The sequence below is a fragment of the Lissotriton helveticus genome, chromosome 5_1 (assembly GCF_964261635.1).
Source record: "Lissotriton helveticus chromosome 5_1, aLisHel1.1, whole genome shotgun sequence".
Lineage (NCBI taxonomy): Eukaryota > Metazoa > Chordata > Amphibia > Caudata > Salamandridae > Lissotriton > Lissotriton helveticus.
This window is the reverse complement of record NC_136065.1, coordinates 2,044,093,355-2,044,119,869: the sequence shown is the minus strand read 5'-3', so window position 1 is coordinate 2,044,119,869 and position 26,515 is coordinate 2,044,093,355. Positions and strand designations below refer to the sequence as shown.

Genomic DNA, 26,515 nt, shown 5'->3' with positions numbered 1-26,515 from the left:
ATACTCGGCAAGCACCTTATGCACGTGCTTTTCAATGACCTTCGCGAAGGCCGGTAGGAGCGAGATAGGTCTATAATTCGCCAACACCTCCGCATCCAAACCAGGCTTTTTAAGCAGGGGAATAATCATTGCCTGCTTCCAGGCCTGGGGAACCACGCCCTGTACAAGAGAGCAGTTCAACAGGGGGTTCACAAGTGGATTAATGACAGCTGCCATTTTAGCCAGAAATTTAGCGGGGCAGGCATCCCGAGGGGAGCCAGATTTAAGCCCAGCCATCAGGTCAAATGACGCGGCCATCGAGAGAGGCGGGAAGGCTGCCAGGGCCACACCGGCGTTAGGCAGGGTAACAGCGGTATTCTCCACCCGATCGGGCATCTCAGGCTCCAGCACAGGGAAGGAGTCCTGGATCCGTTGGATCTTAGATGTGAAAAAGTCCGCCATCGCCCTGACCCACGGCGCAGGAGGGGGGGCCTGAGTTGGTGCCTCGCGTGAGGTTGTAAACTCCCGCACAATGGCGAAAAGCTCCTTACAGGAATTGGAGGCAGCTTCAATTTTCCTCGCGAAGTAGGCCTTCTTCTCCGAGAGGATGTTCCGGTGATAGGCTTTAACCAAAGACCTGTAGGCGAGTTTCGCCGTTGCGTCGTATTTCACGCGCCATGCTCTTTCTGCTACCTTGCATAGCCGACGAGAGGCCGCCAATGCTGCCGTAAACCAAGGGGCAGATGCCCCTTTTTCAGGTTTGCGGAGGGATTTCAGAGGCGCCAGGTCATTAAGTCTCTCTGAAAGCCAGACCTGCACTCGCTCCACATCCTCCTCTAAGACCCCCGTTAGCGCACAGGGATGGTCCACACAGGACTGAGCCAGCAATTCCGGAGTGACCCGCTGAAGTGCCCTGAATCCCACGGAAGTCTGCCGGGGGGCAGCGGAAGGCTTCCTAACTTCCGGGAAATAAAATTTCACCAACCTATGATCAGACCAAAGCACCTGAATAGGAGCCAGCATCTCTATGGGAGACGTAGAAAAGGTCAAATCTAGGGTATGTCCCTTCTCATGGGTCGGTCCAGCATGATAGGGAACCAGGCCCAGAGGAGCTGTGACGTCCAGCATCTTAATCGCGTCAGCATCCGTTACCACGTCCATATGGACATTAAAGTCCCCAGCAACAATACAATGCTCTGCCGTGAGTAGCAAAGAGGAGGTCACCGACTGAAACTCTTCAAAGAACGAGCCCGTGGGCCCTGGCGGCCGATAAACTAGAAGACCCTTCAACGATTGGTGTGGAGAGAGGATAATGGCAAAGGCAAGGGATTCGCAATCCTTAATCGCGTCCGAGGGGATGATGGTACAGGTGGCCACTTTGTTCACTATTAGTGCAACTCCACCTCCACGCCCCTTTGGCCTATCCTGCCTGAAAATATTATACTCAGGCGGAATAGCAGTGGCGATATCTGGATTGGACGCCTCGCCGAGCCACGTCTCGGTGAGCATCAAAAATAAAGGTTTTTCTGATTCTAACAGATCGAATATGTCCAGAGCATGCCGACCAAGAGATCTAGTATTAAGCAGCAGGCCCAGATGTTTTACGCCGACCGCTGCCTTCTGCGGCGCACCGACCAGATGTTTCTGCGGGCGCCAGCCACACTCGGGGCAGCACTGCTTGCCCTTGTGGCGGGCAGGAAACACCGTGCGGCAGGAGCCATTTATATGTTGCCAGGAACGGAGTTCAGATCCTGAGTAGTGGAGCATATTGCTCACATACAGAAGTAAGAATACCGAAGAGATGGCCCAGTCCTGCCCAGCGCCTCGTACGCCTCCGGGACGCTGACGGGCGCAGACGGGCAGGACTCTGGCACGACTCCGGCCACGCGACGGCGTCCCGCTGCGCGATCCCGCTGCGCGGGAAAGGACGACTTTAAATAGGCGTCTCCCACATCCACTCGAGCGTCGGGACGCTCCAAGATGGCGCCCGCGCACACAGACACTCACCCCAATCAAAGATGGCGCCCGCAAATGAGTCAGCCCCGGAACCCGGACCCACCAAAAGGCGGTGTGTTTTCCTAAATTAAATGCGGGTAAGGGGACAGAAGCCCAGTGGAGCGGTGATTAAAAACCAGGGTTAAAGAACCTAAACAACAGAAATAGACAAAGGGAGTTTTAAAAATAGCAGTTGTCCGAGCTAGGTGTCAGCGCGACCAGCGCTCGTGTAGCAATTCACAGGAAGCCTGAAAAGATCAAGTCCGCCTTAAATAGGCGTCTCCCACATCCACTCGAGCGTCGGGATGCTCCAAGATGGCGCCCGCGCACACAGACACTCACCCCAATCAAAGATGGCGCCCGCAAATGAGTCAGCCCCGGAACCCGGACCCACCAAAAGGCGGTGTGTTTTCCTAAATTAAATGCGGGTAAGGGGACAGAAGCCCAGTGGAGCGGTGATTAAAAACCAGGGTTAAAGAACCTAAACAACAGAAATAGACAAAGGGAGTTTTCCTCAACTCTGTAGAAACGAAGCATGCACGATTGACTGAGAGAAATACTTATCTATTGTTTCCGCGACTCTGAGAGATACATTTCTTATTCTTGGGAAACAAAGTTGTCATGTTTATGCGGTTGTCAGAAACTAATCCCTTCTTGTGTATTCGAGAAAGTTTCTAGTGACCTCTGAGTTAGCTGGCACACACACAATTAAGTTTAGTATATTCAATAGAGACCTAGTTGACCTCAGTCCTACGTCAAATCTATATGATATATTATTCCAATGCATAGAGCCTATTGGGAATATAGGAACTACACTACAGTACTAGCAGGTTGTGACTTAACCATTGTGTTTCTATTTTGTCACATTTATATGCCTGAGTTTGGAAGCTTCCATTGATCTATCTTGTGTTTGTTTTCCTACTGCTCTGTTCTATATTTTTCATTAATAAATATTGGCAATTTTTTCATTGGGACATCATACATAGATTTCATTGAATTTCTATGGATATTTGATTGTTTATGTCCTCCTTATAAGGGTTCTCTGTTCCTTCCAAGAATTCATCTCAGCTGCTGTCGCTGGTGGGGTGGGAGGGTGATGGGTTGTACTGGCAGAGGGTTCACACTTCACACTAGACAGGTGTTACATCGGCCCAGTAGAGTCTGAGAGCAGCATTACTTCCATTTTCCGGAAAGCCATTAAGACCATCCTTTTCTCACTTCCATAGGCTTCTGTATTTGCCTGACTGTCCTTGAGTATTTGTTTTTTCTGATCTAGCAGCGCCGGGACGCCTCTTTGCTGGGGCAGCTGTTGCGCTTTACCAAATTCCTAACATTAACATTAACATTAACATTAAACTTTATGTCCAGCAACTGGTCATATTTTGTCTTTCTTCCGAGGCCTGTTTCACACCAATCCTTCTATCCAGACAAGGAGGGGATAGGGCATGAAGGTGTTGCAACTGTATATTCAAGGAGGAGGTTATGACACCAAACAAGGTGACACCCCATTGTTTTAGTTCGCTTGATGCACATGTTTGTCCACATTCAAGGCTCTTAGCTCAACATAGAAACCAGTGTAGTTCCAAGCATTCAGCCCTTCCATATAATAATAATAATAATAAAGGGGCTTGTAAAGCGCCTGGTGACGCCATCCCGGCGTGTCCCCGCGCTGTGGAAAAGAGTCAAGGCCAAGAAATGGACCTACAGGGAGAACAAATGGGTTTTCAGAAGCTTTCTGAAGGTGGTCTCTGAATCCGCAAGTCTGATGCTCATAGGGAGAAGGTTCCATTCATTGGCGGCCATAACGCGAAAGGAACGGCCACCCATTCTGGCTTTCTTAACACGGGGAACTTTCAGCAAGCCGGTTCCCCCAGAGCGAAGAGTTCTGTTAGGCTCATAGGGGATAGCTAGATCAGTCATGTAGGAGGGAGCTGTATGTGAGATGATCCTGTAGCACAAAAGAAGTGCTTTAAATAGGACTCTCTTCTTTATGGGGAGCCAATGCAGAGTGGCTAAGGCAGGTTTAGAAGCGGCTCTTTTTGGGAGTCTGAGGACTAGGCGTGCTGCAGTATTTTGAAGTACTTGCAGTCTCCTGATGTTTTTCTGTGTTGTCCCGAGCAGGAGTACATTTCCATAGTCCATCCTCGAGGTCACAAGAGCTTGGGTCATAGTGCGCCTGGCTTCAAGAGGGAGAAGGTCTAGGGTGCGGTTAAGGGTCTTCATCACACCAAAACACTTCCCAACCATTTTATGCACATGGCTGTCAAAGGAAAGTCTGGGATCAACCCAGATCCCCAAGTTTTTTGCTGCTTGGCAGGGGGTGGGTAACGGCCCCAGACATGATGGCCACCACTCCTTGGTCCAACTCGTGTCTCTTCCTCCAATTACCAAAACCTCCGTTTTTGAGCCATTGAGTTTCAGGCAGTGCTGAGTCATCCAACCTGCCAATGCCTGCATGCAGGTTTTAAAGTTGTCGGCAGCACTGCAGGGGGGTTGGGAAAGAGAGATGAGAAGTTGGGTATCGTCGGCATATGAAACTAGTTCAATGCCGAACGATTGGACCACTTCAGCCAAGGGGGCCATATAGAGATTGAACAGGGTGGGGCTCAGGGCAGATCCCTGAGTTACCCCCTGTTCTAAGGCTATGCTGTCAGAGAGGTACATGCCTCTCTGAACCTGGAAGCAGCGTCTGGTGAGGAATGCTTTCAACCAGCCCAATGCTTCCTGGGTGACCCCGGCTTTGTTCAGACACTGTAGCAAGATGGTATGTGCCACAGTGTCGAACGCAGCACTAAGGTCCAGCATAATTAGTGCCATAGTTTGGCCCTTATCAGCACCAGCCCGTAAGGTTTCCGTCGCTCTCAACAGGGCTGTTTCAGTCGAGTATCCTGACCTAAAACCCGACTGGGAGCTGTGGAAGGCTCCATTAGACTCTAGATAAGCCATGAGTTGTCTATTAGCTATTTTCTCGGCAACCTTCGCCAGGTAAGTTAGCAGCGAGATGGGCCGGAGGTTCTCTAGGGTGTCTTGGCTGACATTAGGTTTTTTCTTTATCGGAAGAACAATGGCTTCCTTCCACTCCACAGGGAGAGTTGCCGACGAGAAGGATAGTTGGAGAATGTGTCTAAAATGTGGTTCTAAGACTTTCAGGCTGGCTACTAGTATCTTCGGAGGGGCAGGATCCCTCGGAGAGCCAGATTTAATGCTTTTACATATACTAGTTAGAATCACGGTGGGAGGGACAGAGAAGCAGTTGAGGCATGTTTTAGCATGGGTAATCTCCAAGTTCTCAGTGAAGTTCGATCCAGAGGGCATCTCAGAAAAGGTGGCGTAGATGTCGGTGATTTTATTGGCAAAGTACTTGGCAATACGATTGCATGATTCAACCGAGTCATTCAGGGCAGTGCTCTCGTTAGATACCACAGAAATTTCTTTAAAGATTTTAAAGAGCTCCTTTGAGGAATTCTCCGCTTCTCCAATGCGGGTTTTATAGTGGAGGGCTTTAGCAGAGCGAATCAGTTTGTAATAGCTCGCCTGCGCTTTTTTATAGTGGCTTTTAGCTGAGGGGCACAAGTTGGAGCGCCATTCGCGTTCCATTTTTTTGCAAGCTGTTTTTGTCTTCTGAAGTTCTGGTGTAAACCATGGGGAGGGTTTACACCTTTTCTTGTTGATTTGTGCCCTACGAATAGGGGCAGTACTGTCTAGGGCAGTTTGGACGGAGTTCTTAAGGCAAGTATAGGCAGTCTCACAATCGGGCCCTCCAGGAGGTCCAGCCATTTCAAGTCTATCCAGGAAAGTTTGTATATTAAAATTTTTCCACTTTCGAGTTTGATAAACCTGCGTGTTCTCATTTCTTAATTCAGACTCAGACACCCATATATGTATGGGAATGACAGAGTGGTCAGACCAGGGGACGGGTATGGGAGGAAGCACTTCCACTCCATTCCAGTTACCAAATATGGGGTCGAGCAGGTGGCCTTGTCTATGTGTAGGGTCTAGATTTTTGAGAGTTAGTTGTAGGGAGAGTAGTTCTGCTTTTATGCAAGAGGCATCTTTATCTAGGACATCGTCAAAGTGGATGTTCATGTCGCCGAGCACCAAGAGTCTAGATTTCCTTAGGGCAAGGTGTGCTGTGGCCTCTACTAGGCTAGCTATGAAATCAAACAGCCTTCCTGGGGGTCTGTATATAAGAATGCCTGATAGGGAGTGTTGCGGGCCCAGTACAATAGTGAAAGAGGCTGCTTCGCAATGATCAATTGTCAGAGGAGATAAGGAACATTGTAGAGGGGTTTTAACAGCAATAGCTATTCCTCCGCCTCGACCGTCCTGTCTGTCAAGCCTAGCGAGGGAGTAGCCTGGAGGCAGTGCCTCTATGATATCTGGGTCAGAGTGTTCGCCCAGCCAGGTTTCCGTTAGCAGTAGCATATCGAGTGCCTCATCCTCGAGTAAATGGTATATTTGAATGCTGTGTTTCCTGAGAGATCTACAATTAAGCAGAGCAGCTTTTATAAGGCTTTTAGAGGGGGCTTTTGAGGATCCCATTTCTAGAGTAAAAGGGCACATAGAACAGTTGCGCAGAGATGAAGCATTCATAGAGTGTAGACATGGTACAGTTATGTCAGGACGAAGATTCAGCAGAGTATGTTTGTCATACCGTAATGGAGGGGATTCTGGTTGGCCAGGGAGTCTAGCCCCGCGCCCCGTCCTGTCGCGGACGGGCGCAGACGGGCTAGACTTTGGCTATTACTCATCTGTCTATAGATCTTGGAAGAAACCTTTGGTTCTACCAGGCAGAAGAGATGGAATTGAAGGGTTCTCTGCTAGTGGCTTGCAGTGTCTTGAATATTGCGATACAAAAGGGGGTGATGGACGGAGCCAGGATGCTTGTTTCCGGTCCATGGAAGACATGGCTTGGCAGTTCGGGCTGGACTGTTCCCATGAGGCACAGGGTCAGACTGATTTGCATATAGCCATGTCTGAAATGGGGTGGCTGAGTGGGCTAAAGAATGGTGATGGATTAAACCCAGATCAGTTGACTGGGGGTGAGTGTTTGATTTGCTCAAACGCTCCGTCCATCATCCCCTTTTGTATCGCTTTGTTCGCCCCAAGTGTGGCAGGGTATGCTCAGACGTGAGTCCCTTGTTCACTTGGCCACTGGATTCAAGATAGCCTGGCTGATGAGGATTATGAATCCGAAACCGGTCCCAGGATGCTTGTTTCCGGTCCATGGAAGACATGGCTTGGCAGTTCGGGCTGGACTGTTCCCATGAGGCACAGGGTCACACTGATTTGCATATAGCCATGTCTGAAATGGGGTGGCTGAGTGGGCTAAAGAATGGTGATGGATTAAACCCAGATCAGTTGACTGGGGGTGAGTGTTTGATTTGCTCAAACGCTCCGTCCATCATCCCCTTTTGTATCGCAGTGTCTTGAATATTGTCAGGTGAGGAAAACTTTGTCTGCAAGGCCTTGAAGGAGAAGCAGCGGAGTGGTGTAATGTGCTCCACTAACTGGAATCTTTCGGTGAGTACTGAGTAATGCAACCTATGGAGAAAGCCCTTCAATCCTTAAAACCAGTTCTAACCATTTTCATGAGGTCTCAACAAAGCCTGTGTGACAGAATACTCACTGTCAGCCTGTGTCTTGGTGAAGTCACCTATCTGGTTAATCTTTAGACATGTTACATATTAGGGAGATGAAGCACATTCTTCAATTTATAATGTAGCTGTCAGTCCAGGCAGGCCTTCCTTCGGGTCTTCTTCATCTCTGACTTGCATATCCACCCCCAACTGTCTAAGCCAAAGAACCCAGACTTCTCTGACTGCCGCTGCAGTCGATAGGTCTTACATGGTTTAATCCTGTAATCATGGGGCTGAGAACCTTGCTCTGGCCGCATGTCCCATCCCATGTAGACTCTAAAGCACTGTGCACCGTGCATCACACTTACTTTGTAGGAGGCCCAGAGCTGACTCATAGCAAATGCAGTCATTCTCTTCACTTAGATCACCAAAATCATCAGTAATGTGCAAATTGATGATTCCGCAAACAAAAAAAAAGCTGGGTTGGGTGATTGAATCATCTCTGTTAATGTAGTCAAACTGTGCAACAATATGTAGCTGCACTTTGAAGCATACTGAAGTTCCTCTTGTGCCTCAAATGGGTCTTGAAACCTACCTGTCTCATGAGGAAATTAAAATCTGCATATTCTGTGGCTTCTTTGGTAACTCAGCACCAGGGTAGTGTTGACCCCGGGACTCAAGAAGAAAAGATTAGCTTAAACAAAATGTACCTGCTGCGTGTATGCTGCCACTGATGGCACGAGTTCCTTAAGCTTTAAGGTGGATGACTTTTCTAATGCTTGAACCTTGGCATTCTTATGGCTTTATCTTGAATGAAGAAACTAATGTTCCTAAACTGCTAATGAGAAAATGGCAGTCAATTAATGGGATAAAGGGCAAGGTCTTAGGTAGGTAAACTTTGGTGTTAAGGATAAACTGTTTTGACATACACAAACCAATTAAACTACAAGGTTCGCCTAGAAGGAAACCATGACATCCCAAGTGTGTGAAGTGTGATACCGTCAGATATTCCAAATCAGGGCCTGTCAGAACACCTCCATGTTGTTGATAGGCCTGGGTGGAGTTCTGCTCCACGGAACTCTGTGAAGTGGCAAAAAAAAAACCACCACGCTCTGCGGAGTTCCGTGAGTGGTGGAGTGTGGTAAGTTGCACTGCTAGCTCTGATTGTTAGTACTGGGAGTTTGTCCCACACTATTAAATCAGCATGAACGGCACTAAGCACCACTCCAGAGGCTGCTGCTTCTTTCTACCACTAGAGTAGATATTCTACTCGAGCGGCAGCTTCCTCAACATGAGCGGGAGATTTCTCAACGTGAGAGGCAGCTTCCTCAACGTGAGTGGCAAATTTCTCAACGTGAGCGGTTGCGACCTGCCGCGGCTGCCCGCGTTGAGAAATCTCGCTGGGAGGAGGTGTAGGGCGTGATTCTTCTTGCTCGCCAACTTAACGTTGGTGAGATGGGCGAGAGAAAATACCCCACACCATGTCGCTCTGCCCAGAGTGGGCACAGCTCTGCAGGCGGAGCGGAATTCCTCACCCACCCCTAGTTGTTGAGGTCATTGAAAGGCAACCTTCAGCCCTCTTGACTTACAAAAATATATTGTTTTGACCTTGTACAATAGGAAAGACGTCAAAGCATGAAGAATTCCAAGGTGGGCAGTCAAAGGAGGAGCCCTCTTGTTAATACGTCCACGGATGGTATCCTTCTCTTTTAAGCATCCTCTAGAGAGCAGCTAGCATTAAATGAGGACACAAACTTATTTTTAAGATTGGAAGCTATTAGCCAACACTAATTACCAAGATACATTCAAAGGGAAGTGTAACACATGCAGAAAGTGGACTTTTTATTGTCTTATATCAAGGGATCAGGCTGACATTTGTTTAATCATAATGTCTACGACGGTGATCAGCTTTTGGGCTCATGAATGGCTGAATCTGTATGATTTGTCACAAGCCTGAGCTCAAAGCCCAGATGCCTTTCCATAGTCTGCATTAATAAAACTGTTCTCTGCAGAATTTCTTGTCATCTTGACTTTCCAGACAGTCGATCGTATGCCAAGCGGAGAGACAAAATATGCTTTCCATATTGTAGATCCAATGATTCAGCATTGGCCGTCCATGTCAAAGTGCTGCAGACTATTTCCAATCAGAAGGACAAGTGTAGGCTGTATGTGACCAAAGTGCCATTAGCCCAAGCACAAAGTAGCTCAGCCATTGGGTCATAAGTCAGATGTGTGAGCAAAGATATTTCTCCGGGAAACAATAGCCCAGGGTTTGTGTGGGAAGCTGTGTGGGTATCAAACGCATAGGACACAAGTTCGTCATTGCCGTCCTGTGCATTCACTGTATACAGAACCCCACAGATCAGGAAGTATAAGCCATATGATCCTCGATGTAGACGAGTCCTCCAGCTACTCTCCTTTCGAATTAGGAGTTCCTCCGGGTCAAGCTTGGCTAACACGACTGATTCCTCATTTTGGTAAGCAAAATCATTGGAGTGGTAGATGATCCAAAGTCCACCATGGTCTGCCGCAAAGGTGACGTCTGAATAGCCCCTCCACACAAGTGGGGCAGTAGGCTGGGTGACCAAGTCGTCCAAAGTGCTCCAAGCAGCGACGGAGCGCTGGCGGATGTCAAACCGTTGGATGGTGCGTGTGAAGGCCTCATTGAAGTAGAATGAGCCGTTGTACACCAGGTGACCAGCTCCAATCCAGCTGCAAGGCAGAGCATAAGAATGGCTGCGTCGACCTGTTTAGAAAAGAGAAAACAAAATTTGGCTCATATTTGGAATTATTGACCAGCTCAAAGTTATGTTAATAGTCAGAATTAGAAAAAAGTTTACCTCGTTAAAATTGCATTACATTAGCTTTCAACTGCAAATTTCTATTTTTGTCTAACTTTCATAATTATATTTTTGTTAAAAAAAAATACAGCAACACTAGGATAGTCAAATATACCATAAAGTGGCGAAGAAACAAATATTTGCAAAAAACGTTAATATCTTGAAAGCCATGCCCATAAACCCAAAATTTAGAAACCATCACCACAATTTTTTAGTTCTTATTAAATGTGGTATAATCTTTAATTCAAAATAAACAAGTAATGTCAACGACAATCAGTCTCACATTCGAAAGGCATGATCCAACCTTTAGGCTCTGCCAATGCTTCCTGTGATGCTGAACAGCATTGGCAAAAAGAAAAGAACAGCATTGGCAAAAAGGATAACAAAATTGTTGCCAATGCTAAACAGCATCAGCAAATCAAAAAAAGGTAAAATGTCTGGGCCCAGCATGATGAGGTACGAATACCTCCATCCCAATGCATGCACATTTATGCATCACGGGCTGCAGCATCCATTTATTTGTACTTTTAATTTACCATTCCAAGATGGTGGAAGTCCAATTTGGAGTCATAAATGTAATAGATGCGCGAAAGGGCGTCACAGTAACAAGAGGGCTCGGTACCAAATTGCAGCTGTCGTGCAGCTCAAAAAAGTAAAAAAATGCAGATTACAGAAAATACGGGTTGGGGAAAGGCGGTTGGGCAACAGTGGAGGAAGTCGAGGCAAGAAACTGAGGGGCATATTATCAAGAACGGCGTTAAAATTATCGCCGCTTTAGCAGCAGGAAACTGCTAAAGTATCTCCTTGTGAATTCCTATAGCAGCTCATGTTCTGGTGTGAACCTAGGGATCTATAGGCATTCACACGGCATATTATCAAGCCCATTATCGCCGTTCTTGATAATATGCCCCTGAATGCTGTCATGCAACTGTGAGCACTAGTTAAAGAGTGTAGTGTGCTGAGCAACATAGCGCCGAGCAGGAAGGGTGCAACGAAACAGCTCCATGGGTTGAACATCAAAAACAACCTATAAAAAGTCGACCTGGATGTTGAAGGGTGGGGTAAGCAACAGATGATCTTCGGGTGAGTGACAGAGCTCTGAGATTCATTGGTTTCCCAGAAAAGGATGGGGGATCTCCGACCATGGCATAGCTTGGCAAGTATGATTGGGTGGGAGACAGGTGGGGTTGTAAGTTTCCGATGTTCCAACAATCACGCTGGCATATTGAAACGAAGAGCGGGAGCCGCCAACAAGGATCCCTTTGGCAAGCGGGTTCATTGATCAAGTATACAGTGACACGGCCACTGGTATATCCTCCTCCTGCTCTACCCCTACTGCCACCCTCAATATTCTACCCCACGCCATGTTCTATTGCACAGTTCCAATCCTGAAATGACACTGAACCCCACGTAGACTCCCCCTGTAATAAAGATGAACATAAAATGTTTTTTCATATACATCATATAACTACACAAATAAGGCAAAATATACATTGGAATGGGTATCAAATGAATGACCACATCTACGAATAAAAAAAAAATAAAGGGGAAAGAATACACAAAAATAGTGAACTAAAATGCCAACCAAGAGAACATACATTTATCATAACTCTCGTTCAGACAACAATATAATCTGTGGTGAAACGGTCAGACATGCACCTAACTGCCCCTGAGCGTGTTCCATAGGGCTTTCCTTTAGTGCTATCTTGAGACACACCAGTATCAGTCGATTCCAGATGTACTCGCTCAAAATCAAGATTTCCACGTGGATTTACACTCAGCCTATCTTTATTCCACGTCTTGCCATCTCTAGATTGCACCACACTTGGTAATACTCTAACAATCTGGACAGGATCAGAGAATTTAGATTCACCTTTGATAACTTAACCTGGTTTATTAATTCTCACCCAGTCACAAACAACCAGACTCCGCTCATCCACTCTTTTAGAAACCTCTTGCTATTTCTTGTGAACTTCTTTCCTCACGTCAAACACGCGACAATTTTAATGTGTCCACTGACTGTCTATTCATCCATTCCTTATTAAGTTTAGACCCTGGAACATGTCTCCTCAACAGCACAAATGGGGAAACCACGGTCAAAACATTGGGCATGGTTCTATATGCCCACAACATATTCATCACCATGGTTTCCAAACCAATTTGTTGAACAAAGCAAGTTGTAACTGTTACTTCAATGTGCTAATGAAGCATTCCACTAAACCATTGCTTCTAGGTTGGTAAAGAGAGTTCCTGATGTGTTTAATACTAAGGGCATTCAAAATTTCTTTCATTTCTATTGACACGTACTGGGTGCCATTGTCTGTCACCAGTTCATCAGGAAACCTTTCCCTCATGAACCCCTTTTGAAGGAATTGAGTCACTGATGATGTGTTCATAGTGTTAAGGAAATTAGGCTCAGGCCACTTAGACATATAGGGCCAGATGTAGGTGGACCAATACCAGTCGGTAATGGCCGAAATTACCGAATTTCGGCCGTTACCGACGGGTATGGGGCATTTGGGATGTAGGTGGCTACATTTCACATTCGGATCAGTAATTTAAGGAATCGGTAAATCACTGATTCCTTAAAATACCGAATCGGTAAATTACCGAATCTGAAATGTAGGGAGCACTCAAATGAGTGCATTGCACAGTTAAGGATTCGGTATTTACCACCAAATAAAGGTTGGTGGTAAATATCGAAAACCTTAATAAAAAGCAATTTTGTGCTTTTTTTTACTGTGCCATGTGGCAGACATACATGCCACATGTGCACCCATGAACTATTCAGGGGTGCAACAGGGTGTCAATGTGACACCCTGCCACCCTTGAACATGGTCCCCCTATAACCGGTATTTACTGATTCGGTAAATACCGAATCGGTAATTCCCAATCATTCCTATGGGCCTCCAGGCCCATAGGAATGAATGGGAATTACAGATTCGGTAAATACAGAATCGGTATTTACTGATTTGATAAATACCGAATCGGTAATACCGAATCCTACTGATTCGGTAACATTTACCGATTAATTAGCTACATCCCATTTACCGATTCTGAAATACCGAATCGGTAAAAATCGGTATTTTAGAATCGGTAAAATAGGATTACCTACATCTGGCCCTAAGTCAATTAGGACAATGGCGAATTTGGAATGTTCACCCAAGACTCTGATGCGACCAGTAATAACCTATACCAATTTGGACCAAGGTGCAGATGGTGCCTCCACTGAGCTAACAAGAGATGGTAATGTCCCCTTGGTTTTGTCGATCACTACTGTCAGGATTCCCCGGCCGCTGGTAAATCACTGACTGCAACGAGCGCGGGCGAAAAAACTCGCAAAAACTACAACCCCCATGATCCTTAGCGCGGCGCGCTGGAATGACGCTGTGCGACCGGATGGAATAACAGGGCGCTTGCAGAGGGAGACGCTGCCGATTATTCCTCTTGGCGAGCAAGTGGTACTTGCAGTTCCTGTGCACTTTGTGGTGTTCTTTCGAGGTGAGCGGAGTCTAGCTCACAGTTTCGTTGATCCGTTGTTCAGGCTGGAGAAGCTTAGGAAACGCCCGCTCTTGTGAGACGTGTTCCTGGGGTCTCATCTCTAGCCTTGTGGAGTACTCAGGTGGGGCTTAGGAAGCGCCCGTTGTGAAAACAGTATTTTGTGGTCCGGTACCCCCAGCCTTGCGGATTACTCAGGAGGGGCTTAGGAAGCGCCCGAATCCAGAGCAGTGAACGCGGTTTTCAGGTTTTCCGCTACCAGGGGGGTGCTGGTGTTGTTGTGCTTCACCAGGAAGTGCTGTGTTCATTTGTTTTCTGCTCCAAACCAATCACTGGGAGTGGGAAGCTCCTACCCTTGCCGGACACCTAGGCTTAGGTGCCGCATTCTCTTCAAGGAACCTCCTTTATCGCTGTTTGGCGCATGCAGAGAAGTATCTGCATAGACGCTGTGTTTTTGTTTGACATTGGGCAATTGCGTTATTGCTATATTGGTATCAGGAACTTTCTTGGTGACCCATTATAGGGGATGACTTGTTTGCTTCTTACACTGACCTTTGATATTGCAAACCATACATCTCCTCGGAGGGGGGAATTTGCCTATCATTAAGAACTTACCGAACAAGGAGTGATATTTAACTGTTTGTTACTAGTGGCATCCTGGTATTCTACATCCTCGTTCTGGGTAGGTGTAAATCCATCACATATGCTCATCTAGATACTGTGAAAGGGAGAGAACAGTGGTGTATTGATATTTTCTTTTGTTGTGTCTTCTAGTAGGAACACCAGGGGACGTAGAAGAGCCCTTTATATCACCCCTTTGTTTCCGCATACTTGCAGGTTATTGCAGGTGAGGAAAGGAGTAACGCAGTGTATAAATTAGCTACAGCTGAGGGTTCTTATTCCACTCACCCCTTGCTTTCTCTATCTGCAGGTTTCGGTTCCAGTTGCCCAGCTGTTCCCCTCCGGACCTATTTTTTTCTTCCGCTTGATCTCCTTAATAGTCTGTGACACTGATAGCCAGACTTGGGATGATCTAGAGGTGGGCCCCCTTTATTGCATCAATCCAATCCCGAGGAGCAACCACGACAGGCCTGACAGAATAATCGGCCCAAGAGTCCTGTTCCTCTTGGTTGGATTGATATAAGAATGGCCACCTTAGATGACGTACTGGCCGCTCTAGTCTTAGTGCAGGAGGAATTAGCCACCTCCTGTCAGGAAACAGCCGCACTGCAGGCACGGATGGATGCCTTGCAGAGGAATCCGTTCGATGCCGGAAACCCCGCTCTTCCACCAGCCTCAGTAGTGGTAGAAATGCCTTCTCCCGTACCGTTAGCTCCTCCTGAAAGATTTCTGGGAGATAGGAAAAAAGTGCAGGTATTCATGACACAGGTAATGTTACATTTTACCTGTAAACCTAAATGTTTTCTTACAAACCAATCCAGGGTTTCTTTTCTCATATCTTACTTGGGTGGAGAGGTGGCTCAGTGGGCGGTCCCTATTGTCAAGAACAATGACGCGATCCTGTACGATTGGGAATTGTTTCGTACAGAATTCGAAAAGACCTTTGACAGGAGAGCAGAAACGTTTTCTGCTGATAAAGAATTGCTTGTCCTAAAACAAGGCAGTTCCGATTTAGTTACATACCTGAACCACTTCAGGAGGCTGATAGCGGAAACTGATTGGCCTGAGGCGAAACAAATGGTTTTGTTCTACCAAGGACTCTCAGAAAATCTAAAAGATGTCATAGCTCAGGTTGAGCCCCAGCCTACAACATGTGCGGCGTTTATTGATCTGGCCTTGCGTCTGGACCATAGGTTACGGGAAAGAAAAGGAGAACAAGGAAGAAAAGAAAGACCGTTACTCTTGGGGGACAAAACCACTAGTGGGGAAAAGCACGAAGGCAAAGCAGAACCCATGGAAATTGGAGTGGTACGAGCGTCACTAACTGCAACTGAAAGAGAACATCGCCGAAAGTTCGGTCTCTGTCTTTATTGTGGGAAAAAAGGACACTTCCTGCGGGAATGCCCGGTGAAACCTAAGGGAGGGCGCTATCGTACAGGGCAAGCAGCGGTATCCACTGTTGACAAGGGGTCGGAAAACTCCAACGCTTGAGTTCGAAGGAAGGGAGGAACTCGAGCACGCACTTCATCCCTTCAGTAACCGACAAGGACTCCGCAGGAAACCATTTGTTCTTTCTGGAAATGGAATTGTGGATAGACCATAACCCTAAGAACATCCGAGCCATGGTAGATTCAGGAGCAACGGGTTGTTTTATGGACCTGGCAGAAGCTCGTAAATTGGGGGTGTCCCCAGTCACAAAATCCGTCCCTGAAGCCGTGTTTGCAGTAGACGGTCATGAATTGGAATCTGGTCCCATCAACCAACATACTCCGGAATACGAGCTGTGGTATGAGGGTTACCATATGGAAAGGCTTTCCTTCAATCTCATCCAGGCCCCTACGTATGGTGTAATATTGGGACTCCCTTGGCTGAAGAAGCATGAACCAGTCATTAAGTGGACGGAACAGTCTTTGGAATTCACCTCCCCTTATTGCCAGGAACACTGCCTCGGAGAGAATCCTCGACCTTCCAGGGTGTTGGCAGTTACCCACCGTGTTTCTACCGCTGCAGAAAAGGAGGTGGAATTACCTAGTTGTTACCAGGAATACGAGGAGGTTTTCAGTAAAGCGAAAGCAGAAGTACTCCCTCCCCACAGGGAATACGATTGCCGTATCGATTTAACACCTGGGTCTGTCGTTCCCTGTGGCAGGATTTATGCTCTATCACAACCCGAAACAGAACATCTCCGGGAATACCTGGATAACCTCCTTGCTTTGGGTTTCATCCGACCTTCCAGGTCTCCAGCGGCGTCCCCGCTGTTCTTCATCCCGAAGGCTAACGGGGAATTACGTTGTTGCATTGACTATAGGGCTCTTAATGCAATAACTATAAAAAATCAGTATCCGTTGCCATTGATACCGGTATTGTTGGAGCAGGTGAGATCAGCTAAGATCTACACGAAATTGGACTTGAGAGGGGCCTACCATTTAGTGCGTATCCGAAGCGGCGATGAATGGAAGACCGCTTTTAAAACTAGGTATGGCCTCTTCGAATATATGGTGATGCCCTTTGGGCTCTGTAATGCCCCTGCCTCCTTCCAATTCTTCCTTAACGAGGTATTAAGAGAATTCCTAGACATATTCGTAGTCGTCTACATCGACGACATCTTGATCTATTCCGATGGCGAACCAGAACACCAACGACATGTGTGCCGAGTACTGCAGGCCCTACAACAAAACCAATTGTACTGCAAATTAACAAAGTGTGAGTTCCACGTTACCACAGTTGAATTCCTAGGAGTCATGCTCACACCATCAGGACAAGTAATGGCAGAAAGAAAGGTACGTGCCATTGTGGACTGGCCTAGACCCGCATGTGTCAAAGACATCCAGAAGCTCCTAGGATTCGCAAACTTCTACCGGAGGTTCATCTCGCACTTCTCGGACATGGTAACCCCACTCACCAAATTGACACGAAAGAACACCCCTTTCGTGTGGGGCTTGGCTGAACAAAACGCATTCGACCGATTGAAGATCGCATTTACTTCTGCACCTGTGTTAACCCATGCTGATCCATCGCTCCCTTTTGTGGTGGAAGCGGATGCTTCCGAATTTGCAGTCGGGGCTGTTCTCTCGCAAAGGAACGTGAGTACAGGACATCTCCATCCCATCGCGTTCAAGTCTCGTAAATTGAATACCGCCGAACGTAACTACACCATAGCTGAAAAAGAGCTTCTTGCAATTAAGGACGCCTTCACCGAATGGAGGCATTGGTTGATGGGCGCTTCTCAGCAAGTCACGGTGTATACTGACCACCGTAACCTACAGTTTCTGCGAGCGGCACGCCATCTCACCCCTAGGCAACTTCGATGGATGCTTTTTTTCTCTGAATATCACTTTGTAGTTACGTTCCGCCCAGGATGTGACAACCGGAAGGCGGATGCTCTCACACGGCAGGAAAACAACCCAGCAGTGGCAGCATCCCCAGAGACTAGCATCATCGAACCTCAGAAGGTGATAGGAGTGATACACACCGACGAATTCCTCCACAAAGTCAAGAAAGGAATCCAAACCTTTGCCTGGAAGACGTGGCTTCACCTTCATCCGGAATGGAGAATCCGTCAAGGATTGCCGAGAAAAGGGCCTCAGTTGCTTCTTCCCACGCTAGCCTTGAGACAACAAGCCTTCCAGTGGTGTCACGATCTGCCATGTGCGGGACACACAGGAGGGAAGAAGACCTTGGAGAAACTGCTACGAACCTATTGGTGGCCCACCATCCGTCCAGATGTGTTTGCTTGGGTTCAGAGGTGTGACATCTGTTCGCAGGCTAAGAGCGATCACCGTCCCACACAAGGGCTTTTGCAAACCATGCCCACTCCTGAGAGTCCTTGGGAGAGCTTTTCTGTGGATTTCGTGGTAGGTCTCCCTGAAGAGAAAGGCATGACTGCTGTTATCGTAGTGGTGGATTATCTAACAAAACTGGGTCACTTCATTGCCTGTAAAGGGGTTCCCACAGCTAGTCAGCTTGCCCATTTGCTACTCCTTCATATCATCCGGTTGCATGGATTACCCAAGGTTATTGTGTCGGACAGAGGGGCCCAATTTACAGCTCGATTTTGGAAGGTATGGTGTGACAGGTTGGGCATTGCCTCGTCCTTGTCCACCAGCTTTCATCCCCAAACGGACGGGCAGACCGAAAGGTTAAATCAAACCCTCAAACAGTACCTGAGGTGTTTCGTGGATACCACTACTGAGGCTTGGGTGGACTGGCTGTGGACGGCTGAGGTTGCATATAATGATGCTGCCCATTCCTCCACTTCGTACACCCCATTTTTCTGTACCTATGGGTTTCACCCTAGATTCGCCCCCTTGAGTGTGTCTGTCGCTGAGGCACCAATCCCACAGTTGCAGTCTAGATTGGTGCATTTGAGGAAAACCGTGCTACAAGCAAGGAGAAATCTAGAGCAGGCGAAACTGAAGTACAAGGCACAAGCTGATAAACATCGGAGGGGTGGTCCGGAGTATAGAAAAGGGGATTGGGTGTGGTTGTCCACTCGTAATATCCGTTTCCGCAAGTATAGCGTGTTCAACCCCCGATTCATTGGCCCTTACCAAGTGATTCGCCATGTCAACCCGGTGGCGGTGAAACTGAGACTTCCTACACATTTCAGGATACATCCGGTGTTCCATGTCTCACTGCTCAAACCGGCGAGATGTCCCCGCTCGAAAACCCCTGCGCCTGTGAGAGTGCAACAGGACATTGAGTATGAAGTACGGCGCATTTTGGATGCCCGCAGAGTGCGGGGCAAACTCCAGTACTTGATATCCTGGAAAGGGTATGGACCGGAGGAGGACTCCTGGGAGCCTGTGGGGGCTGTACATGCACCTAGACTGGTGCGGCAGTTCCATTCGCTCCATCCCGGTAAGCCTGGTGGCAGTCAGTGAGTTTTGTGTGAGGGGGCGTTCTGTCAGGATTCCCCGGCCGCTGGTAAATCACTGACTGCAACGAGCGCGGGCGAAAAAACTCGCAAAAACTACAACCCCCATGATCCTTAGCGCGGCGCGCTGGAATGACGCTGTGCGACCGGATGGAATAACAGGGCGCTTGCAGAGGGAGACGCTGCCGATTATTCCTCTTGGCGAGCAAGTGGTACTTGCAGTTCCTGTGCACTTTGTGGTGTTCTTTCGAGGTGAGCGGAGTCTAGCTCACAGTTTCGTTGATCCGTTGTTCAGGCTGGAGAAGCTTAGGAAACGCCCGCTCTTGTGAGACGTGTTCCTGGGGTCTCATCTCTAGCCTTGTGGAGTACTCAGGTGGGGCTTAGGAAGCGCCCGTTGTGAAAACAGTATTTTGTGGTCCGCTACCCCCAGCCTTGCGGATTACTCAGGAGGGGCTTAGGAAGCGCCCGAATCCAGAGCAGTGAACGCGGTTTTCAGGTTTTCCGCTACCAGGGGGGTGCTGGTGTTATTGTGCTTCACCAGGAAGTGCGGTGTTCATTTGTTTTCTGCTCCAAACCAATCACTGGGAGTGGGAAGCTCCTACCCTTGCCGGACACCTAGGCTTAGGTGCCGCATTCTCTTCAAGGAACCTCCTTTATCGCTGTTTGGCGCATGCAGAGAAGTATCTGCATAGACGCTGTGTTTTTGTTTGACATTGGGCAATTGCGTTATTGCTATATTGGTATCAGGAACTTTCTTGGTGACCCATTATAGGGGATGACTTGTTTGCTTCTTACACTGACCTTTGATATTGCAAACCATACATCTCCTCGGAGGGGGGAATTTGCCTATCATTAAGAACTTACCGAACAAGGAGTGATATTTAACTGTTTGTTACTAGTGGCATCCTGGTATTCTACATCCTCGTTCTGGGTAGGTGTAAATCCATCACATATGCTCATCTAGATACTGTGAAAGGGAGAGAACAGTGGTGTATTGATATTTTCTTTTGTTGTGTCTTCTAGTAGGAACACCAGGGGACGTAGAAGAGCCCTTTATATCACCCCTTTGTTTCCGCATACTTGCAGGTTATTGCAGGTGAGGAAAGGAGTAACGCAGTGTATAAATTAGCTACAGCTGAGGGTTCTTATTCCACTCATCCCTTGCTTTCTCTATCTGCAGGTTTCGGTTCCAGTTGCCCAGCTGTTCCCCTCCAGACCTATCTTTTTCCCCCGCTTGATCTCCTTAATAGTCTGTGACACTGATAGCCAGACTTGGGATGATCTAGAGGTGGGCCCCCTTTATTGCATCAATCCAATCCCGAGGAGCAACCACGACAGGCCTGACAACTACACAGGGACCACAACCCATTACAAAACCTTCAATAGCTTTATACACACCAGGCCACCAGAAATTCATGCATAATCTTTGTTTCATTGCACAAATCCCAAAGCACCGTTCATGAGCTAACTCTAATACCTTTGTATGACCAATTGCTCTAACCTACACAGCAAACCAATGATACATGTAAGTTCTGAAGTCACATAAAAATAGGGTACATCGTCGCGCTCCACAACTTTGGCATTGCGACACCCTTGTGTCACCCATGACATGACCTACTTAAGCACAACATTTTTTCACAACTCCGACACCGCCACTCATCCTCTTGCAACACCCCACACATCACATCACATATCTAAGATGTCACACAGACTTTATCCTCATCCTCTTCAATACAATTGTCAAGAGACTGCAAAGGCAATCTAGATAAAAAGTCTGCAACTACATTCTTCTTTCCTGCTCCATACGCAATTCTATAATTAAACTCCTGTAGACGTTACAGCCATTTGGCAATCCTGGGTGTGGCCTTAGAAGCCTCTTTGGTACTATACAAGTCAATTAAGGGTTTATGATTGGTTCATAGAACAAGAGGCACTCCCCACATATATGTTTGAAAATACTTCAAACCCCGCCCTAAGGCAAGTGTTTCTTTTTTAATAGTGAAGTAAGTATGTTTTGCACCCCTTAGTGCCCTTGACGCAAAAGCTAACGCATCTTCCCTACGATCCTTTCTGTGTTACCACAACACCTCTACCAATCCACAGTTGATGGCATCAATATTAATATCAGAAGCATCCTTTACAATTGACTAACTTCAATGGCTTAGCAGAAATGATGTTTGCACGTCTGCTGTGAGAAGTTGGCCTGGCATATGCTGTCCACTATTCTAGTTGGCACCTTGCACCAGTCCAAACGACCCTTATTGATGGTAGGTTTAAAGACAACCTATAGAGAAAGCTATCCTAGTTGTAGCTGTGGAGAGCAGCCTTCAGGCTAAGTCTTGAAGGAATGTAAAGCAGCTTGTTTTACCAGTCTATAATCTCATGAATGACCAAATGAAAGGACCGGCAAAAGAAAGTGTCCCTATATTTTAATATCAAGAGCAAAAATTCCTTACTCAGGACCAAGTGTCTAAGTTAATATTTGGTATCCTATTCCACGACTTTCTATATGAGTAACATCTCATGATCTATCAAAAGACAACAACATCTAACAGCTAGGTTGTTTCTAATTTCTCAAAACAATTTATTGACCATAAAAATATTTAAAAACATACACATTAAGCTATAAATAGCTTCAATCAATATCTTAATACTCCTCCCACTAAGGGTTACACTCTAAAAATATACAAGTTAAAAACTTTATTTTAAAAAAACCAGTTGACGCAGCGTTTTGGTGACACCTTGATGCCTTCACGTTCTTCAGGACTACAAAGTTTAAACATCTAAATAATAAAAATAATAAAGTACTACATTTTAGACAGTGTGCTTGTCTACAAGCTAAACATTTTTAACATTACATTTATCATCATTACTCACAACCTTCTTAAACTCTTATATTCTAATCTAAGCCACCTATGTTGAAGTCAATAGAGTCTTATTACATAATATACATTATCAATTTCTAACACTTGATCCACTATTTTTTAATTAAAAAGAACATATCATAGCTATTCCTAACACTTTATCACATGTATGATCATTGATCGTTGCATAACATGATTCAACTAAGGTTGTTATTAATTCTGCTGCAAAGTACTGCTGGCGACCAAGTCGAAAGAGTCCGGGTGGATCGGAGATCTGAAGAACCTAAAAGCAGAGAGGACAGAGTCTGGGTCACTAGCCACTGACCAAGAAGGCGATGAGTGGATGCCCACCGATGTCGGGTGCTTTCAGATGAAGAAGGTGAAGCTTGACTCTTCAGCCACCAGAAGCAGGAGGCGTCGACTACGACCAGGTGCTGGATTCAAGCTGTCCCACAAAGGATGTTGCGTGCTGCGGTGTCGGTATCCGGACTGGCCCCAACAAGCCTTGGCAACAGCAAACCACGCAGAAAGCAAAGATTCGCTTTGGTGCAGACTAGCAAGGTCTGAGGGACTCACTCTTTGGAGTCAGGGCTTGTCTGGAGCAACCAGAAAAGCCCAAGAAACAGAAGAGTTACCTTTGTGGGGACCCACCAGTCAACAGACCTGGGATCGCGAAGGAGCCTCGAGCAGAAATGCTAGAAGCGGGCCCACGGAACACTCGTGGAGTGTAGGCCCACAATCTTCGGTACATATGGTGCTCGGGGCTTGGACTACAAGTAGCCCAACACACAACTTCGGGAAAGCTCGAGAAGTTGATGCACTTGCAAATGTGCATAGTGTCCAGGAGTTCCAGTTCCATGTCACTCGTGAGGGCTGCGGGCCTCGTAGAATTCTGGAAGTCCGTGTCCTGAGTCACAAATCCTTCGGGATCCGGCGGGAGCCTTGGAAATACAGACCGGCAAGATGCTTCTTTGGTGCCTGTTTGAACAGGGGAGTCACTCCTTGACCCCAAGGGAGATTCTTCAGTCCTCTAGTCGATACAGTGTGTCAAAGTTCCAGGATTCAGCTTCAGAGTTTCGTCCAGGTATAATCTAAAGTCCTAAGGAGTGGGGTCCCATACTTATACTAAGTTAGGGGGTTGGACATACTCTGGGGACTCACCTTTGGGAGGGTCTAGGGAGAGGGGTAGTTACACCCCTTTCCCCATGTCCAGTTTCGCGCCAGAGCAGGGGCTGAGTGCCCTTGCAACTGGTTTGGACTGGGTTATACATAGGGACACCAAGTGTGCCTCCAACACTGTCTGGAAAGCATTCTATGAATGCACCCACCCAGCCCCAATACACTAAAGCCTGTCTGGGAGGTGGTTACACCTCCCTGGGACAGGAAACCTATTGTCCAGGCCTCTCCTGCCAGAGTTTCATCAAGCAGCAGGAGGTCAGACTTGTGTCTGTGGCTACAGCATCCATTTTGTGATGCTGGGGCTTTTTTAAACTATTACCGGTTAGGTTAGTGTGTACATGTCTTCTCCCTCTAGAAGGGTGGAATTCTCCCCCCGCCGCCAGGACTGGCGGAGTGGGGGGAAGGGAGGGAGGGGGGAGGGGGTAGGATTTCAAAGTGTTTGACACCAAACACAACATGCTTTCATGCAGCCATTCCAAAGTTAGCATGTGCCGCGTGGTTATAATGCACTTAAGAGTAGATGGTCTGGCTGCATCAAAGAACAGCATCAGAGATTAGATTCCGAAAGCTGCAGAGGGGTCCTGCTCATGCATGGGCACCCTCTCACACAAAACCAAGCACTCTGCCTTCAAGATTGATAAGGCCTGCCTTAGGGGTGACTTATAGGTGTATATGTGTCAGTGATTAAAGGTAGATATAGGTATCCTAAATCTTAGTAAGGGGTGCACGCACACCTTACCCAGGCTGCAGTAGCAGACCTGTGGTGCCATTTTGGAAGGCTTCCCATGGGTGGCATAATACATGCTTCATCCCTAGTAGACCTCTGGGGTACCTATGCCCTTAGTCCCTAAGGTACCATATACTAGGGACTCACCAGGGTAACCCCAGTAACCAATCTGGAGTGTACCTAAAGTACATGCAATCAATTTAGAGAGGAAGCAGCTAGGCTGGGGTCCTGGATAGCAGGATCCCAGCCAGACTAAAATCGAAAAACAATGGAACACCAGCAAAAAGTTGGCGTAACCATTGTAAGCAGATCCTACTCTCCTAACACAACCCCCTCACCCCCCAACGCAGGGTCATTAAACTAACCTTGACCAGTTGAGTCTTCATGTTCTAAGTGGAAAATCTGGCAAGTCCATCTGCATTGGCATGGTTGCTCCCAGGTCTATGTTCCACTGCATAGTCCATCACCCGTAGGTAAATGGGCCACCTCAAGAGTTTGGGGTTTTCACCCTTCATCTGTTCTAGCCGTAAGAGGGGCTAATGGTCAATCTGAAAAGTGAAGTGAGTGCCAAATAAGTATGGCCTCCGCTTCTTCAGAGCCCAAACCACAGCAAAGGCCTTCCTGTCAATAGCTGGCCAACTATTCTCTCTAGGGGTCAGCCTTCTAATAAAAGCTACTGACTGGTCCTGACCTTCATCATTCAATTGTGACAGCACAGCCCCTACCCCCAACTCAGATGCATCTCTTTGGACATTGAATTCTTTGGAGTAGTCTGGACTTTGCAGAATTGGTGCAGTGCACATGACCTGCTTCAGGTCATCAAATGCCTTTTGACAGCTTACTGTCCACTGAACTTTCTTATACATTCTTTTAGAAGTTAAGTCATTCAGGGGTGTCACAATACCCCTTGACAAATCTCCTGTAGTACCCAGTCAGGCCCAAGAAAGCTCTGACCTGCGTCTGGGTAGTTGGAGCAACCCATTCCATGATGGTCTGGATTTTACTCTGTAAAGGTTGAACCTGGCCTCCACCTACAAGGTGGCCCAGGTACACAACCTGACTTTGCCCTATCTGGCACTTAGTAGCCTTGATAGTTAGGCCTGTGCTTTGCAGGGCCTCCAAAACATTTCTCTGGTGGACCAGGTGATCCTCTCAGGTGGAGCTAAAGACTACAATATCATCTTGATATGCTGCACTATAGTCTGCCAGAACTGTTAGGACTTTGTTCACCAACCTTTAAAAAGTGGCAGGTGCATTCTTCAGACCAAAGGGCATTACCACAAATTGATAGTGCCCACTAGGGGTTGAGAATGCTGTCTTTGGCTTTGCATCATCAGCTAATCTGATCTGCCAGTAGCCAGCTGTAAGATCAAATGTGCTCAGAAATTTGGCTGAGGCCAACATATCAATGAGCTCATCTGCTCTTGGGATTGGATGGGCATCAGTCCTAGTGACTGCATTGAGGCCTCTGTAGTCAATATAAAACCTCATCTCTCTCTTACCACCTGGGTGTGAGGTTTAGGTACCAAGTCCACTGGATTAGCCCAATGGCTATTTGAGGGTTCAATAACTCCCAAATCCAACACTTTCTGGACTTCTGTCCTGATACAGTCCCCAACATGATCAGGTTGCCTGTAAATCTTATTTTTAATAGGCAGACTGTCCCCAGTGTCCACTTCATGAGTGCACCAGGTGTCTGACTTGGAGTCAGAGAAAACATATGTCTGAACTGACTGAGAACTTGTCTGCAATCAGTTTGCTGCTGATCAGTGAGGCTGCCTGCCAAGGCTACACCATCTACTGATCCATCATCACGGTTCTGTGAGAGCAGGGCAGGGCAGGGAGTGGGTCACTCTCTTCCTCCTGTCCCTCATCAGTAGCCATGAGCAAGCCCATGTCTGCCCTGTCAACATATGGTTTCAGTCTGATGACATGAAGCACTCTATGGGGCTCCTGGGAGTTCCAAGATCTACCAAATAGGTAACCTCTCCCTTCTGTTCGACAATAGTGTGGGGTCCACTCCACTTGTCTTGGAGAGCTGCTGGAACCACAGACTCCAACACCCACACTTCCTGTCCTGGCTGGTAAAACAGTCAGTACAGCCTTTTGGTCATGCCAGGCTTTCTGTAATTCCTGGCTAGCATCAAGGTTTTTAGTTGCCCTTTTCATATACTCAGCCATCCTGGAGCGGAGACCAAGTACATAGTCCACTATGTCCTGTATAGGGGGTTTGAGAGGTAACTCCCATCCCGCCTTCACCAGACACAATGGGCCTCTTACAGGATGCCCAAACAGAAGTACAAAAGGGCTGTAGCCAACCCCCTTCTGAGGAACCTCCCTGTATGCAAATAAAAGGC

At 47.2% G+C, this 26,515-nt stretch overlaps 1 protein-coding gene across 1 annotated transcript in view; it reads right to left on the bottom strand.

The window, feature by feature from the left end:
* Positions 1-9,382: 9,382 nt before the first annotated feature.
* The window catches only part of LOC144752867 (olfactomedin-like protein 2A), a 172,021-nt gene continuing 154,888 nt past the window's right edge, over positions 9,383-26,515 (bottom strand). Inside the window, exon 7 of the mRNA XM_078640700.1 lies at positions 9,383-10,299. Coding sequence (XP_078496826.1) covers positions 9,698-10,299 — 602 coding nt within the window. The 3' untranslated portion in view covers positions 9,383-9,697. The remainder of the gene's footprint in view (positions 10,300-26,515) is intronic.